The sequence below is a fragment of the Lucilia cuprina genome, chromosome 3, assembly GCF_022045245.1.
Source record: "Lucilia cuprina isolate Lc7/37 chromosome 3, ASM2204524v1, whole genome shotgun sequence".
Classification (NCBI taxonomy): Eukaryota; Metazoa; Arthropoda; class Insecta; order Diptera; family Calliphoridae; genus Lucilia; species Lucilia cuprina.
The window spans coordinates 57844606-57860206 of record NC_060951.1 but is presented as its reverse complement, the minus strand read 5'-3'; the positions used below and the strand labels follow the sequence as shown (position 1 = coordinate 57860206).

The following is a 15601-nucleotide window of genomic DNA, read 5'->3' as shown; positions in this document are numbered from 1 at the left end:
GGCCACAAAACACGTTTGGTCCAAAATACATCAGGGTAACATGGAGAACAAGCCAGCCGGACGGACGAACATGTCTAGTCTATAATGTAGTCTATAGTTTTGTCTATAATCTAGTCTATAGTCTAGACTAGTCTATTGTCTAGTCTATAGTAAAGTCTATAATCTAGTCAATAATCTAGTCTATAATCTAGTCTATAGTCTAGTCTATAGTCTAGTCTATAGTCTAGTCTATAGTCTAGTCTATAATCTAGTCTATATTCTAGTCTATAATCTAGTTTCTACTAGTCTATAGTCTAGTCTATAGTCTAGTCTATAGTCTAGTCTATAGTCTAGTCTATAGTCTAGTCTATAGTCTAGTCTATAGTCTAGTCTATAGTCTAGTCTATAGTCTAGTCTATAGTCTAGTCTATAATCTAGTCTATAGTCTAGTCTATTGTCTAGTCTATAGTCTAGTCTATAGTCTAGTCTATAGTCTAGTCTATAGTCTAGTCTATAGTCTAGTCTATAGTCTAGTCTACAGTCCAGTCTATAGTCTAGTCTATAGTCTAGTCTATAGTCTAGTCTATAGTATAGTCTATAGTCTAGTCTATAGTCTAGTTTATTGTCTAGTCTATAGTCTAGTCTATAGTCTAGTCTATAGTCTAGTCTATAGTCTAGTCTATAGTCTAGTCTATAGTCTAGTCTATAGTCTAGTCTATAGTCTAGTCTATAGTCTAGTCTATAGTCAAGTCTATAGTCAAGTCTATAGTCTAGTCTATAGTCTAGTCTATAGTCTAGTCTATAGTCTAGTCTATAGTCTAGTCTATAGTCTAGTCTATAGTCTAGTCTATAGTCTAGTCTATAGTCTAGTCTATAGTCTAGTCTATAGTCTAGTCTATAGTCTAGTCTATAGTCTAGTCTATAGTCTAGTCTATAGTCTAGTCTATAGTCTAGTCTATAGTCTAGTCTATAGTCTAGTCTATAGTCTAGTCTATAGTCTAGTCTTTATTAGTCTAGTCTATAGTCTAGTCTATAGTCTAGTCTATAGTCTAGTCTATAGTCTAGTCTATAGTCTAGTCTATAGTCTAGTCTATAGTCTAGTCTATAGTCTGGTCTATAGTCTAGTCTATAGTCAAGTCTATAGTTTAGTCTATAGTCTAGTCTATGGTCTAGATAGTTAGTTAGTTAGTTAGTTAGTTAGTTAGTTAGTTAGTTAATTAGTTAGTTAGTTTGTTAGTTTGTTAGTTAGTTGGTTAGTTAGTTAATTAGTTAGTTAGTTAGTTAGTTAGTTAGTTAGTTAGTTAGTTAGTTAGTTAGTTAGTTAGTTAGTTAGTTAGTTAGTTAGTAAATTAACAAAATTTTCAATCCCGGTCAGATTGGAGGTATTGGGCCCTCTTTATACCCCGGGATTGCAATAACACCAAGGCGGAGGTCTTCGCCAAGGTAACATGCCCCCGGGGGGAATCTATAGTGTAGAGTGAAATTATATATCTAAACTATAGCATGGCTTTATATAGTTGGTTTGTCTGTTTTTTGTATTCGTTTGTTTATAAACGATAATCGCTGTTGTGTGATTTTTGTAAAATCTTTTGCCACAGTTTTAACACAGAGGATGGTTTCGTCTACAGGATTGTTAAAATAGAAATCCAATATCAAGTAGCTTAAACTTGTGTGAACAAAAAACGGCATTTATACACAAAAATATTTTCCAGATTTTTATGTTTTTATTGATGTTCCTTTACAACTACAATTTACATCAATCACTTCACTTTGTTGCTTCAATAAACAATTCAAGTGAGGGATGCAGCAATTTTTTTGGGACAGAGAGATTGAATAGAAAAAACAAACAGAGATTTTTACAATTTAACAAAACAATAGATTTTTTGCTTTTTTTAATATTTTAAATAAGAAATTATTTTTGTTAATGTTGCGAAACGTGTTTAAGTCATGGTAAATAAACAATAGCAAAAAAAAATTATTATATTTTTATCACTTTGACTGCACAATCATGAAAACGTAAATTTAAAAAATTTTTAAAAAAATTGCTTACGTTTTTGAAAGAAATAATTTAGGAACTTGTATCGATCTAAATGTCTCTAAATTTGCTAAATTTTATTTCAAGAACAATATCACATTTATGGGTGATTAAACAATATACATGTTACAAAACGATTCGTATAACAAATTTAATGGACAGACAAACTCAAACTCAAGACTCAAACGCAACTGGTATGTATTACAAATATCAGCGCAGTGTATAATATGATATTGATGAATTCCTTTGATTTAATTTAGCTAAATATACCCAAAACATAATGAAATTAACGCCCAAAATTGAATGATTTATTTCAATATTTAAAGCTGAGTATTACTTGTAATACAGTCGCACGGCTATTATTATTTACACAGTTATTAACTATCTATCAATCAATACATTAATGTTCATAGGAATAGCATATGAAAATGGCAGCGTTAAGTATTAGAAGAAATAGCTGTTTTTTTTAGCACAACACTGTAAAATAAGCACACATCAATCATCAATTCAATTGTTAGGGGCAACGTCAAAGACGAAACGAAAAAGTAATCGACTGAATGAATGAAATTGATTGTAGAAATTAAAATGAATGCAATACCACCGACAGCAAAATTGATTTCAGGCAAAGAATACGTTTATTGACACGATGAAGACGAAGCAAATGATAAGGCAGATGTTGAAATTCGAAAATGCCGTGTAAAGGAAAAAAATGCAACAAGAAATATACCATTTTTACACTAAACTCTACTAATAGCCTTGTTTGTATTTGAAATGTAAACAAAATTTCATTTCTTAGAACTAGAACTAAACTAGAACTGAACTAGAACTGAACTAGAACTGAACTAGAACTGAACTAGAACTGAACTAGAACTGAACTAGAACTGAACTAGAACTGAACTAGAACTGAACTAGAACTGAACTAGAACTGAACTAGAACTGAACTAGAACTGAACTAGAACTGAACTAGAACTGAACTAGAACTGAACTAGAACTGAACTAGAACTGAACTAGAACTGAACTAGAACTGAACTAGAACTTGGTTTATAATATTGTATGGTAGCATATAGTCGAATGTACTATACGTTCTTACTTGTCAAATATTATAAAATGAATTAATTGCTCGTTTGTCAGACTATACCAATTAGAAACCCCTTTAGCAGATTTTTAATTTGGTATCATTCAAAACAACAACAAATAAACAAAACTGTTGATTGTCTACTTTAAATTAATCAATTACAATAAATTAATTCTTTAAAAATAGTATTTCTAGTTACTTAAAATGCAAATTTGCAAAATTAATTTAAACAACTTACCTTAAAGGCATTACGGTTTGCTCTGGAAAAATATCCAAAAAATTCGTTTCACAGTCATTAGGTTTTGCTAATTTAAAGTCTACAAATTTTACTTGTATCTGAAAATGACAGCATAAAAAAGAAAAAGTAAAAATTAAAGAACACATTTTTGCATAACTAACATACATAGTATTGATATTGTTAAACCACAAATATAAATGGAGAACAAAATTAGGGTAATAAATGGCAAACAAGTACATTTGAGCATAAGAAAAAAAATTAGCATATAAATCAATAAACCCGGAATGTTAAACATTTAAGGATAATAGGTACCAACCAAAAGGTACATAAATATAGTTATTAGTTACTTGCCAAAATTTACATGTATTTGATTTGTAGATTTACGACATAAATGTTAGATAAGAAATAGAAAGGAAAAAAGATAAATGAACATACCTTCCATTTCTCCTGCACCTGTATACGCCACATGCAATCCAAAGGTATTTTATTGCGAATAACTGTATCTTTTATCTCGGTTGGCACATCCGTAGCATTCACATATCCCTCATAGCCATCTCTTTCAATTGTGCAATTTAAATCAGTACTGGGTGCTGGTATTCATTTTTTATTTAATTTTTTTTTTATTTTGTTGAAAAATAGAGAAAGAATAGTAGAAAAATATAATAAGAAAAAAATCGTTTTCATAAATATAAATGACCATAAAATTGGGTTAAACATATGTATGTACAGTGACTAAAATGTAGAATGAATTTTTTAAATTTGAAAAATAAATAAAATTATTTCATAAATGTATGTCATAATGGCATTAATGGCTATTGTATTTAAATGTTTAAAAATATGTTTATAAAATGATTTTGGAAATTTATATATAATAACCATAAAAGTTATTTTGTAATCATATTTAAAATTCAATTAAATCAATGTTATATAAATTAAAGAAAAAATATTGGAAAGTTAAAAAAGGTAGACAGTATTATAACATTTGGCCACACAGTGATTATGAGAAAAAATTCTTTTCATAAAATCTATAATAAACCCATACGCCCAATGTTGACGATAATAATAATGATGACGATGATTGTATGATAAATGTTTATTTCCATACCAGTTGATTTCGTTACCCAGGGAAACAACTAAGAAACCAACACTAGTATTTATTAGTGAAATTGTTTGTTAAAAATCTGTATTAAATACACTCTGTTGAAGTTTTTTCCGATTTTATATATTATAATATAGGGTGTACCATTGGATTAGGATTGAATTTTAAAAGTATATTTATAAATAAATACAAGTATATAATCCCAGTAAAAACTCTATGATGACTTGTACTAACTTTTCAAGGACTACTACATACTCTCTGCATTACACTTTAGCACTCGTGTATGTAAATACATACAAACGTAAATTTTTAATATTTATTTGCTTTTTCATTACCAATTGTAAGTAATTAACACGATCGCTTACAAATAACTACTTAAATAAGTACTTACTTGTTTACATTCACAGAAGAAATATTTATATTCTAAGCGGCGCAGAAAAAATAATAAAACCAACGAAATATTTGACAAAAATGACTTGACTCCTAAAACCCGATAGTTAGGTGTCCCTTATATAGATATTTGATTCTACGAAAATTATGTAGAATCAAAAATAAATATACAAAAAGAGGGGTTACGTATATTTGTCAAATATTTAACAGGTGTGATTGTACCTTTAGCGGAGATGTTGTAAGTATGACAGCGAAATAACGAACAACATAACCAGACTCGTATTCTGCGAGAGGAATTGTCTTGTACAACTTTTTAACTTCCTTCTAGTAATTACTTATTTAAGTAGTTATTTGTAAGCGAGCATATTAAAACAATATGTTAGAATGCAAATGAAGAGGTAGTGAAATCTGTTTTTTGGACTTTTCAACTTATTTCTGTACAATGTAAGTTTTTGCTGGGATAGTATCATATTCTTCTGTGAATATATCTAATTTACTTTCGAGGAAAAATAAACGGTTTTCGAATTTTTGACTTTTTGCATTTACTTTTCACACTACTTTCAGTTATTTAAAAGTCGACTTTTCGACTTTTAGTATTTTTTAAATAGTCGACTTTTCGACTTTTTCGATTTCTTTCGACTTTTTTCGACTTATCGACTTTTCTTGACTTTTTCCGACTTTTTTACTATTTTTTACTTCTTTCGAAATTTTTCGACTTGTCGACGGTTTTCGACTTTTTCCGATTTTTTTTTCGATTTTCAACTGTTTGACTATTTTTGTCTTTTTTTCGACTATTTTAGATTCCTCGACTTTTTCCGACTTTCTTCGACTATTTTCGACTTTTTCCGACTTTTTCCGACTTTGTCCGACTTTTTGACTTTGCGACTATTTTCGACTTATTCGAACTATTTTCGACGATTTTCGACTTTTTCCCACTTTTTTCGACTTTCCGAATTTTTTCGACATTTGGACTTTCCGACTTTTTTCGACTTTTATTTCCAAAATCGACTTTTGGACTCTTATCACAGGCGATAGTCGAGCTATCGACTTTTTTTGGAACAAAATATTCGACTTCGACTTTTCGACAAATAGTTCGATTATTCGAAAGTCGATTTATAAATCAACTTTCGAAGCAGAATGAAAATCCTCAGATTGAACAAGTTCTATAATGACATGTTTTCTCAGTGAACATACAGGATAACAGGTACAACTATACAAGTATGGATGGAATGGATTTCAACCAATCGATATACCATGCAATGAGGACAGTAATTCTCTGAAACACTTCCTTTGTCATTGCCAATCTCTTGTCGAAAACGTGCCCAATAGCGTTAGTTCGTATATTTGTTTCTCTCAACCTAATCGATGATGATTTTCAAAACATTTTTCACCTAGTCCTGAACAAATGATTCATATCTTTACCACTGATTTGAACTTCCTGTCAACTTTCTAAAAGATTTCTTTTCAGTTTCATTGTCTCAAGGTTGCCCCTTCTTTCTAGTTGTGTATAAAAAAAATCTAAACTAAAAAAAAAACTCGATTTATTTGCCTTGACAAAGTATTCAATATAATATGTTTCATACAAAAGTTATGGCAGTCTTAAGTGTATGTGATTTGTAAAATGTCAACTGTATGTGTGATGATGTGAAAAATCATATATTTAAATATAACGACCAGATATGTGTATTTATGCTTTAAATACATTTTTAATAACAGTATGTCCTGAAAATATGTGAACAGTTGTTAAATATATAGAACAAAAATATCGTTAGCTAAAGCACTAGTTATAAATGAAACCAAAAATATAAAATTCAAGCTGCAAAAATTAAGATCCTAGCAGGATGTGAAGGAATTAATAACAAGTCCCTGTTTTATCGGTTTTGAATTTTGATTATGCAACTTTGAAAGTTTTAAAAGTTTTCACAAGTAAAAGAAAGAGTCTAAAAAGTGTACTGTATTGTTCGCTTTTCAATCTTATATTCAAAGGTAACATATCAAGGATTTCTCTTTATACATTTTTATTAAATTTACATGATAACTTCTATTTCTCTTATATGAAAAGAATTATTTTTAAACTCATATAAAAAAACTGGAAAAATTATGTTTAACATTTACATGTTAACATGACATAAAGAAATACAAACTGTACTTTATCACTTTAAAATATTTTCAAATAGTACGGCAATTGATGACATTATGTTTAGGTTTAGTTAATCTTTGAATAAATAGAAAATATAAAAAAATTATGTGGAAATTTTCTATTTGCATAAGTTATAATACATGTACTTAATCATAAAAAGGGACGAGTGAGAAAAAGGTTGATATGGATCATAAATAAAAATGCTTTAAACTATTTCTATACACATTATAAAAGACTTTGTGATGAATGACTAAACAATATGAATTCAATTGATATTTGGTCTATAGAATATAAAAACCACATAATTATATGTTACACAAATCCTACATTCAGTAATGTTAAAATAAGATCTATTCATAAGGTTACCACCGTTCATTCATTAATTACAAAATATACTTTCATGTTATATATACATATAAAAAGGAAAACTAAAAAGGAATTTTACTTATTTATTGTTTAAGATATAAAAGAAATAAATAAATAAAACTTACCATCACGATTTCGATCGATAAACTCATAGACCGCTGTAAAGCCAGAATATTCAATACTTTCGTCTGAGTGAAAATGTAACCAAAGATAGCGTTCCTTTGATGTTATTTCAGGTGGGAAATCAGTACCACAATATTTTCCGATTAAATTCGAAAAACCATATTGTCCATCACGTATCTGGAGCATTGGAGTTGGGTATCGAAGATGGTATGTAATGTATGTAATGAAACGTATAGCATCAGCAGCAAACATCAAGATGCATATAAAAGATAAAGTATAAAAAATGAAAATAAATCAGTAACGATGTAGAGAAAAGGTAGAGATTGTTTTTTGTGATGTTATTTATATGTATGAGCAACAAAGAAGAAAATTAAGAAAATAAGTATTTAACTTTAAAAAGATGAAATTCTTAAATAGTTGTGGTATTTAAGTATTTCAAGGCTTTTCTGAAAAATGCCATAAAAAATAAAGTGATCTCAAGTAAAATTTGTTTTCTCAATATTTAAGAAAATACTGGGACAATTGAGAAGTCGTTTACATAAATTTCTAAGAATTTATTTCATTAAATTAAAAAAAAAACTACAGATAATTTTTCGTTTTTTTTTTTTCATAAAAATTCAATAAAAAAAACATTTTTTGAAAACCAGGATTAAGGATTATATGTGTTAAAATCCCATCAGTTCGATCGGACAGTCCGGAACTACCTATTTAACTTTCCACCGACTGTTCAGGTAACTGTAGTAGTTATTATACCCTTCACCTTCGTGAGAAGTTTTTCATTCAGTTTGTAATTATACCTATCACCTTCGTGAGAAGGGTATATAAGTTTGTCATTCCGTTTGTAATTTCTATAATATAATTTTCCGACCCTATAAAGTATATATATTCTACATCCTTATAGATAGCGGAGTCGATTAAGCCATGTCCGTCTGTCTGTTGAAATCAGTTTTTAGAGGTTCCCAGATATCGGCGAGATCCGAATCTTCAATAATTCAGTTAGACATGCTTTCGAGAAAATCGCTATTTATCAACAAAATCGGTTTATAAATAACGGAGATATGAGCAAAAATCCGAGACAACCTCTGAAAATTTCATCAAAAAAGCCACATTTTTTTATGCTTTGTTAAAAAAGCAACAACAACACTGTGAATTGGATAAAGATGTACATGTGCGTGTGGAGATGTATTTGGCTTTATTCAGCTGTGTATTTTTTTGTATGTTTGGATGCCGTTCTGTTCTCACGAAGGTAAGTGGGTATAACAAGAGCAAGGAGATAAAGCAGTAATATGTTGGTAATACAGCTCATATTTGTTTGAGGGTGGTAATACAGTGTGGCGGTGGTATTACAGTACAACGGTTAACATTTCATTCTCCTACAGTTTATATTTGTTTGTGTGTATGTTATGTGTGACATGTGTGCAGAGATACAAAATAAATAAAAACTTTAAAACATACTTGGTGAAGGGTATATAAGATTCGGCACAGTCGAATATAGAAATATTACATGTTTATAATATAAAGTATTTATAATGTGGTACCTTATAAGTATCGAAGTCTATTAAGTCATGTCTGTCTGTCTATCAGTCTATCTGTTTGTCTGTTTGCCTGTTTGTGTGTCTAAGGTTTGAAATCAATTTTTTGAATTCCTCAGAAATCTATGTTATCTCAGTCTTCAATCATTCTATCTGACATGCTTTCGAGAAGTTTAATATGTAAAATCATCAAAATTCGTTCATAAACAAGGGAGATATGAGCAAAAATCAAGCTCTGAAAATTTCGTCGAAAAATTATTTTTTTTTAATGAAAACGCATGAAAACGACAACAACGTTCAGATTGTGTTTGTCTGTGTATGTTGTGTTAATAAGAATTTTTTTTTGGAAAAATTGAACAAAACAGTCTTAAATTGTACCACTTGTACTTGTTTTTAAATGTATTTGTCTTACGAGGATGTCAATCGTCACCCATATATATATATATAGAAGAGATATCCTCATGTTGTTCTTTAAAGTGTTTAATTTTTACTTACGACAGAGACACTAAAGTAATAATTGTCCTCACTTTTATTTACAACGATGTGGTTAGACGTTAGTAGTAAGCATTGTCTTTATCGGATGCACTGTCACGTCGAACTGCTGGGATACTTTTAACACATAAGTTTTAACCTTATAATATTATTATTGAAGTAATCGTGGCACATAAGTAACTTAATAAGTAAAACTTATTACTTTTATTTTAAAGGTATATATGTATTAATATTGTAAATTTTATTTTCATCAAATTACGCTTCAGTTAATTTTTTTTTTTTTTTTGTAAATTTTTAAAAAATCACCTTAATTGCTACTGAATAAAGAATGAATAAGAAGAATTAATAACTTGATTGTTAATAATAAATAAATTAAGAAGATTTTCCATCTGTCTATACTTAAGTAGAAATGAATACCTTGTCAATATGCTTATCATTATATCTTGGACAAAAAGGACAATATAAACAAACATGTGGCAATTTACAAGAAATACATATGAAACGTATACTTGTTATTGATTTTAATTAAAAATATTAAGTATACGCCACATGAAAATAAACTTATTAACATACATACACGCTCGCTCGCTCACATTTCTTCAAAAATATTTCCCAGAAAATGTCTCTTTAAAGACACTTATTGCTATTGAAAATAAATCGTTGAAAAAAATATATTTTACAAATTGGAAACAGTAAAAACAACAAATATTAAGAAACGTACAAAAATATTGTCAAGTCAACATAATTTAAAGAATAAAATGGTACGATTGTAGTAAAGGGAGTAAACAACATCTGTGGCAGGATGTAATTTTTTTTTTTTTTTTGGTTTTTTATTTTTCATTTTTCCTTTTAACAATATGTTTTTCACTGTTCTCAACTGCTGTATAGATATGTTATTATTGAAACTATCAAAAAAAAAAAAAAAAAAATAACAAATGGAAAAACTGTAGCAGCACAATAGCTTTACATCATCTTGATAACAAAAAAAACTGAAAAATAAAATTTGTATGCTGCGCTGAATACTTTAAATGAATTTCACTTTATATTTTTTTCATAGTTTTATGATTGTATTTTATTTATTTATTTTTTGCTGAATGAAGAAAATGATATATACAAAAATTTCTTTATTTTTAAAATATTTTTAAAATTTTCAACTAACAAAACGTAAACTTCTAATGTAGACTACATTTTAGTGTTTTAAAAATATAAAAAATTTCAAACCGATGGTAAAGATTTTTACATTTAACTGCTTTATTCATGTCAGTGAATTTTTATATTAACTTGACTATAAACTAGTTTATAAATCTGTCTGTAAACTAGTCTATAAACTAACCTATTAGATAAACAATTGACTTGTCTCTGTACTAGTCTATTGACTAATTTATTGTCTATTACTAGTCTAGACTAGACTAGTCCTTAGACTAGACTAATCCTTAGACTATACTAGTCCTTAGACTAGACTAGTCCTTAGACTAGACTAGTCCTTAGACAAGACTAGTCCTTAGACTAGACTAGTCCTTATTCTAGACTAGTCCTTAGACTAGACTAGTCCTTAGACTAGACTAGTCCTTAGACTAGACTAGTCCTTAGACTAGACTAGTCCTTAGACTAGACTAGTCCTTAGACTAGACTAGTCCTTAGACTAGACTAGTCCTTAGACTAGACTAGTCCTTAGACTAGACTAGTCCTTAGACTAGACTAGTCCTTAGACTAGTCCTTAGACTAGACTAGTCCTTAGACTAGACTAGTCCTTAGACTAGTCCTTAGACTAGACTAGTCCTTAGACTTAACTGTTTCTTAGACTTTTCATAAGAACTAGTTTAGTCTAAGGACAAGTCTAGTCTGAGGACTAGCCCAATCTAAGGACTAATCTAGTCTTTGTTCTTACATTTTTTCTTGTATATTGAAAATTTTGAAATTTTTTATATATACGTTTTTTATTTCCATCAAATATATAAAAACATTTCTCAAAAATATTACTTTATTTTGAAAATAAAAATGCAAATAAATATAGAATTTACATTTTAAATTTATGCTCTTGCATTGAATTGTTAACGTCTATGCAGACTAAGTGAAAAACATATGAAAATAAAAATTATTATTTTTTTATTCACAAATGAAAAATGTGACCAATTTCGAAACTTAAAAACTACTTCAAATATCTTTCTCTTTAACATTTATTCCATTTTTCATAGTATGTTAAAAGTTTTTCAAAATGCCAGTAGTTTTAAAAGAAAAACAACTTTAACACTTGAAAAACTAAATGCCATGTCGGTCACATCTTCTTTATTTTCATTCAAGTACATGTATGTAAAATCTGCAAACTGCCACTTGTTTTACTCATATGTATGTAGAATAAGTTTGTGTATGTAGCAAATTTTGTAACCCAGTTTTTTTCTAGCATTTCTTTTAAAATTATTTTCATATACAATATATATTTTTTGTTAGTTTTCATTTTGTTTATATTGCCTTTAGCTAATTTATGTAATACATCGGAATTTCTTGTTTTTTTTTCTTTGGAAAAAGTAACATATTTTTGTATTTTTTTTTAAGGACAACATTCATTTACTGAACTCAACTGGAAAATTTACTATAAATATTTCGACATATAAAAATTTAAGTTGAAAATATCTACAGTAAAGAAATAGAAAAATATAGAAAAAATATTAATATAACTTATGTTTTTTTCTAGAAACCTCTTTACTCTATTTAGTATCTCTGTTGATTTTGAGTGTGAAATTCACTTAAGAACAACTTAAAAAACTTTGTATAAAACTAAAACAGTTTTTTTTGACTTGTTTAAAGAAAATATATTCCTGATGTAATAGTAGGGTTCTATTTTAGCACTCTGCGATTAATATAGAATTACTGCTGGAGTCATTCAGACCTAAGTCCAGTAGTTAGACATTGCTTAAATTAGCTCTTAAGCCTCTTACTATTTAACACATTTTCGTGTGTAAATGCATATATGCAGTTTTGTAAGAGTACAAATATACACATGTATTTATGTGTCTTACTATATGTAGTAAACTCAAATAAACATGTTGTGAGTATTTGAAATTGCCCAAAGCAGCCCTTGACCCACTAAAGAATTTGGAATGAGTAGAAAGAAAAAAAGCACAAAATAGGAACAGTAACAGCACAAAGAAAAAAATTTAAAAATTTCAACTTTTATTCCACCTTTTTTAAAAAGTTTCTTTGTTTTATGTAAAATACTAGTTAGGTAATAATAATCATCATACGTTATTCAACTTTAACACTAACAGTACGTATTTAGAATAACCTTTTGTATATATCTTTCAAATTTTTGTAGTCAAAGTTAAAGTGAAAATATCCATTCAAATAGAAATAATAAGAGAAATAGCACAAAAAGCTTTAGAAAATTCAAAAAAAAGTGACATGTTTATCAACTAGTGACTAATTATTAAAATTTTAAATAAAAAAAAAACAAATTTGTTGAAATTTTACATGAAAATTAACCTTGATGATGTTTGTCATGACTATTTAAGGATATTTAGTCAAATCCTGTGAATGTATGCATAATAGGTCATGAGCGTGGCTTACAACAATGTTCTTTTATTTGTTGCTGTTTGTCAAGTTTTGAAAAAGTTTAAATAAGAAATTTACATATCTTACCTCTCTTCACTAGTTCTTCAAGAGGTAAGTACTTCCACTTAAAGAAAAAATTTCAACTTCGCATACAAAGAAGTTGTTAAGCAAGTTTTTTCGTTTTAAATAATAAAAAGAGTCAGCATGAATACGATCTATGGACTTCTGTTTGTTAGTCAAATGTTCTATTCACTGCATCACTGCTTAAGCAACGTATACACGGTTGTCAGATCTTTCAACGTTGACAAAAAAATGCTTAGAAAATGTCTAACAACAGTGTGAACTTATATTTTTTGTCTTGCAACATTATTAGAAATATCGTCAGACATCTAACAATCGTGTAAACATATTACGTTGCTATTGCGAGATAAATGTCTGACAATTTTTGCTGTCAGATGAGTGAACTTTTGTCATACAACCATTAGACAACAGTGAGGACTTACAATATTTGTTGGCATATAAATTTTTTATTTGACAATTGTTTGAAAATGAAATTTGAAGGTTTTCTTGCAATCATCTAAACTGACAATTTATCTATCGCTAACAATTTTAAATTTTCAGATTTGCCAACTTTGTATGATCTGACAAATAGTGTAACACCATGATGTGTTAAATAATATAGCCAGTACAAAATATTATTATAAAAAATCAAAAAATACCAGTTCTAAAACAAAAAAGTACTAAAAAGTTCCCTTTTATGTGTTCTCACCTTTATACTTCATTTCATAATCCTAAGTTCAATATTACAGAAAATTGGAACGAAAAAATTTACCGTATTAATATGTATTTTTTTTTTTTTTTTGGTTTTTTATGTACAATTTTTGTCCGAACATTTTTGATAAAATTTTCAGAGGTTGTCTCGGATTTTTCTTATATCTCTGTTATGAATAGACCGATTTAGCTGATTTTAAATGGCGATCTTCTCGAAAGCATGTCTAACAAAATTATTGAAGATTCGCATCTCGCAAAGACCCCATACGGGTCTTCTAAAAACTGATTTCATCAAACATACAGATGGACAGACAGACAGACAGAAAAACAACCAAACAGACAGACAGGACTATAAGAATCCAGAATATATATGCTCTATGGGGTTTGGTAAATTATATTGTACAAGTTACAAACGGAATGACAAATTTATATATACCCTTCTCTCGACATCATTATATTAAAATAATGAGATAGTATGCCAGTGAATAAGTAGTGAATAGTAGTTATTAATCATGAAATAAATTAAACTACTTATGTGGGAATTCAGTAGCACATTATTATCTAAAACTGATAAACTTTAATCAAACAAATCTCCCAAATAATAATTTTTGAAAACTTAAGTATTATATTTTCAGCCAAAAAACTATTTGCAAAAGTTATTTTTTAAAGTTTTAAAACTTTATACAAATTACCCAAATAAACAGTATAAATTGTTAACAATTTGCTGAAATAAAAAAATAGTTTATACTCGACCATGAATAATATTTATGAGCATAAGTAGCCAAAGAAATACGAGAAAGGAAGAATATTTTTTCTTAAAGTAGCCAAATAAACACACTCAACTATAAAAAACTAAGAGTTATAAGAGTTACTACTTAAAAAATAAACACATGATACCCTTTTTATAATAGAAACAATTTAAAGAATTTTTTTTAAGAATTTTTTGCTTGCTATAAAAAAACACTATTTTTAAACGTAAAAGTGATAAGAAAAATCTTATAAACTTACCTCTAAAAAGTCAAATTTACACTCATCTTTTTCCTCTATATTAAATGAATTGCGAAAATCCAAACGTATAATTTGTCCCTTTGGTGCTGCAAATAAGAAGAGAAAAAAAGTTATAATAATAATGGTATATGAATGGCATAAAATAACTCACTTAGATAAACTAAACAGAGTTTAGAATAAAAATAATAATGGTACCACTAAAAGGGGCAAACAAAAAAAAAAATGCCAACAATCTTTTTAAAAAGCACAACTAAATTTGAAACTATAATAACACTGGTGTGGAATGAGAAATATTGTTGAATTTTAGATTAATGTTTTTGAATGAGAACAACAACAACTATTATGGAAAATAAAAATGAATATGGAATGCTGTACAGTGCAGCACAAAAGAAGTTGCACATGATATGTGAAATATGGAATATGTGGAATAGGTGGAAGAAAATAAATTGTAAATTAAAGTCAAGACTGATTCTTGAGCAAGCGAAATAACTGAGATCCATAGTTTTGGATTAATATCAACATAGATGTTAAATTTTAAGGGTTAAAAAAAAAAACAATCGTGAACTAAGAACACGACTGTGTTATCAATTTAAAGTAAAACCGCAATAAATAGTGAGCATAAATACTTTAAATTTCTAACACTCGATTTGCTGGATCCTTAAGTTTTATAAAATCTTACACGATCACACTTAACGTACGTATAAGTACATCTCTGATTTAATGCTTGTGTGCTCGTGTGAAAGGGGGCTTTAAGTAGAATTTTGTTTAGTTTTCACTTTTGTTATGCACTATTTTAATTGTCTG

At 28.3% G+C, this 15601-nt stretch overlaps 1 protein-coding gene across 2 annotated transcripts in view; it reads right to left on the bottom strand.

Moving 5' to 3' along the window:
* Window positions 1-15601, bottom strand: part of LOC111675712 — a 76647-nt gene that overhangs the window by 35676 nt on the left and 25370 nt on the right. For both annotated transcript variants that reach the window (XM_023436523.2, XM_046947516.1), the window contains exons 4-7: window positions 14798-14883; window positions 7448-7622; window positions 3763-3917; window positions 3328-3425 (exon numbers count right to left, since the gene is read on the bottom strand). In XM_023436523.2, coding sequence (XP_023292291.2) covers window positions 3328-3425; window positions 3763-3917; window positions 7448-7622; window positions 14798-14883 — 514 coding nt within the window. The remainder of the gene's footprint in view (window positions 1-3327; window positions 3426-3762; window positions 3918-7447; window positions 7623-14797; window positions 14884-15601) is intronic.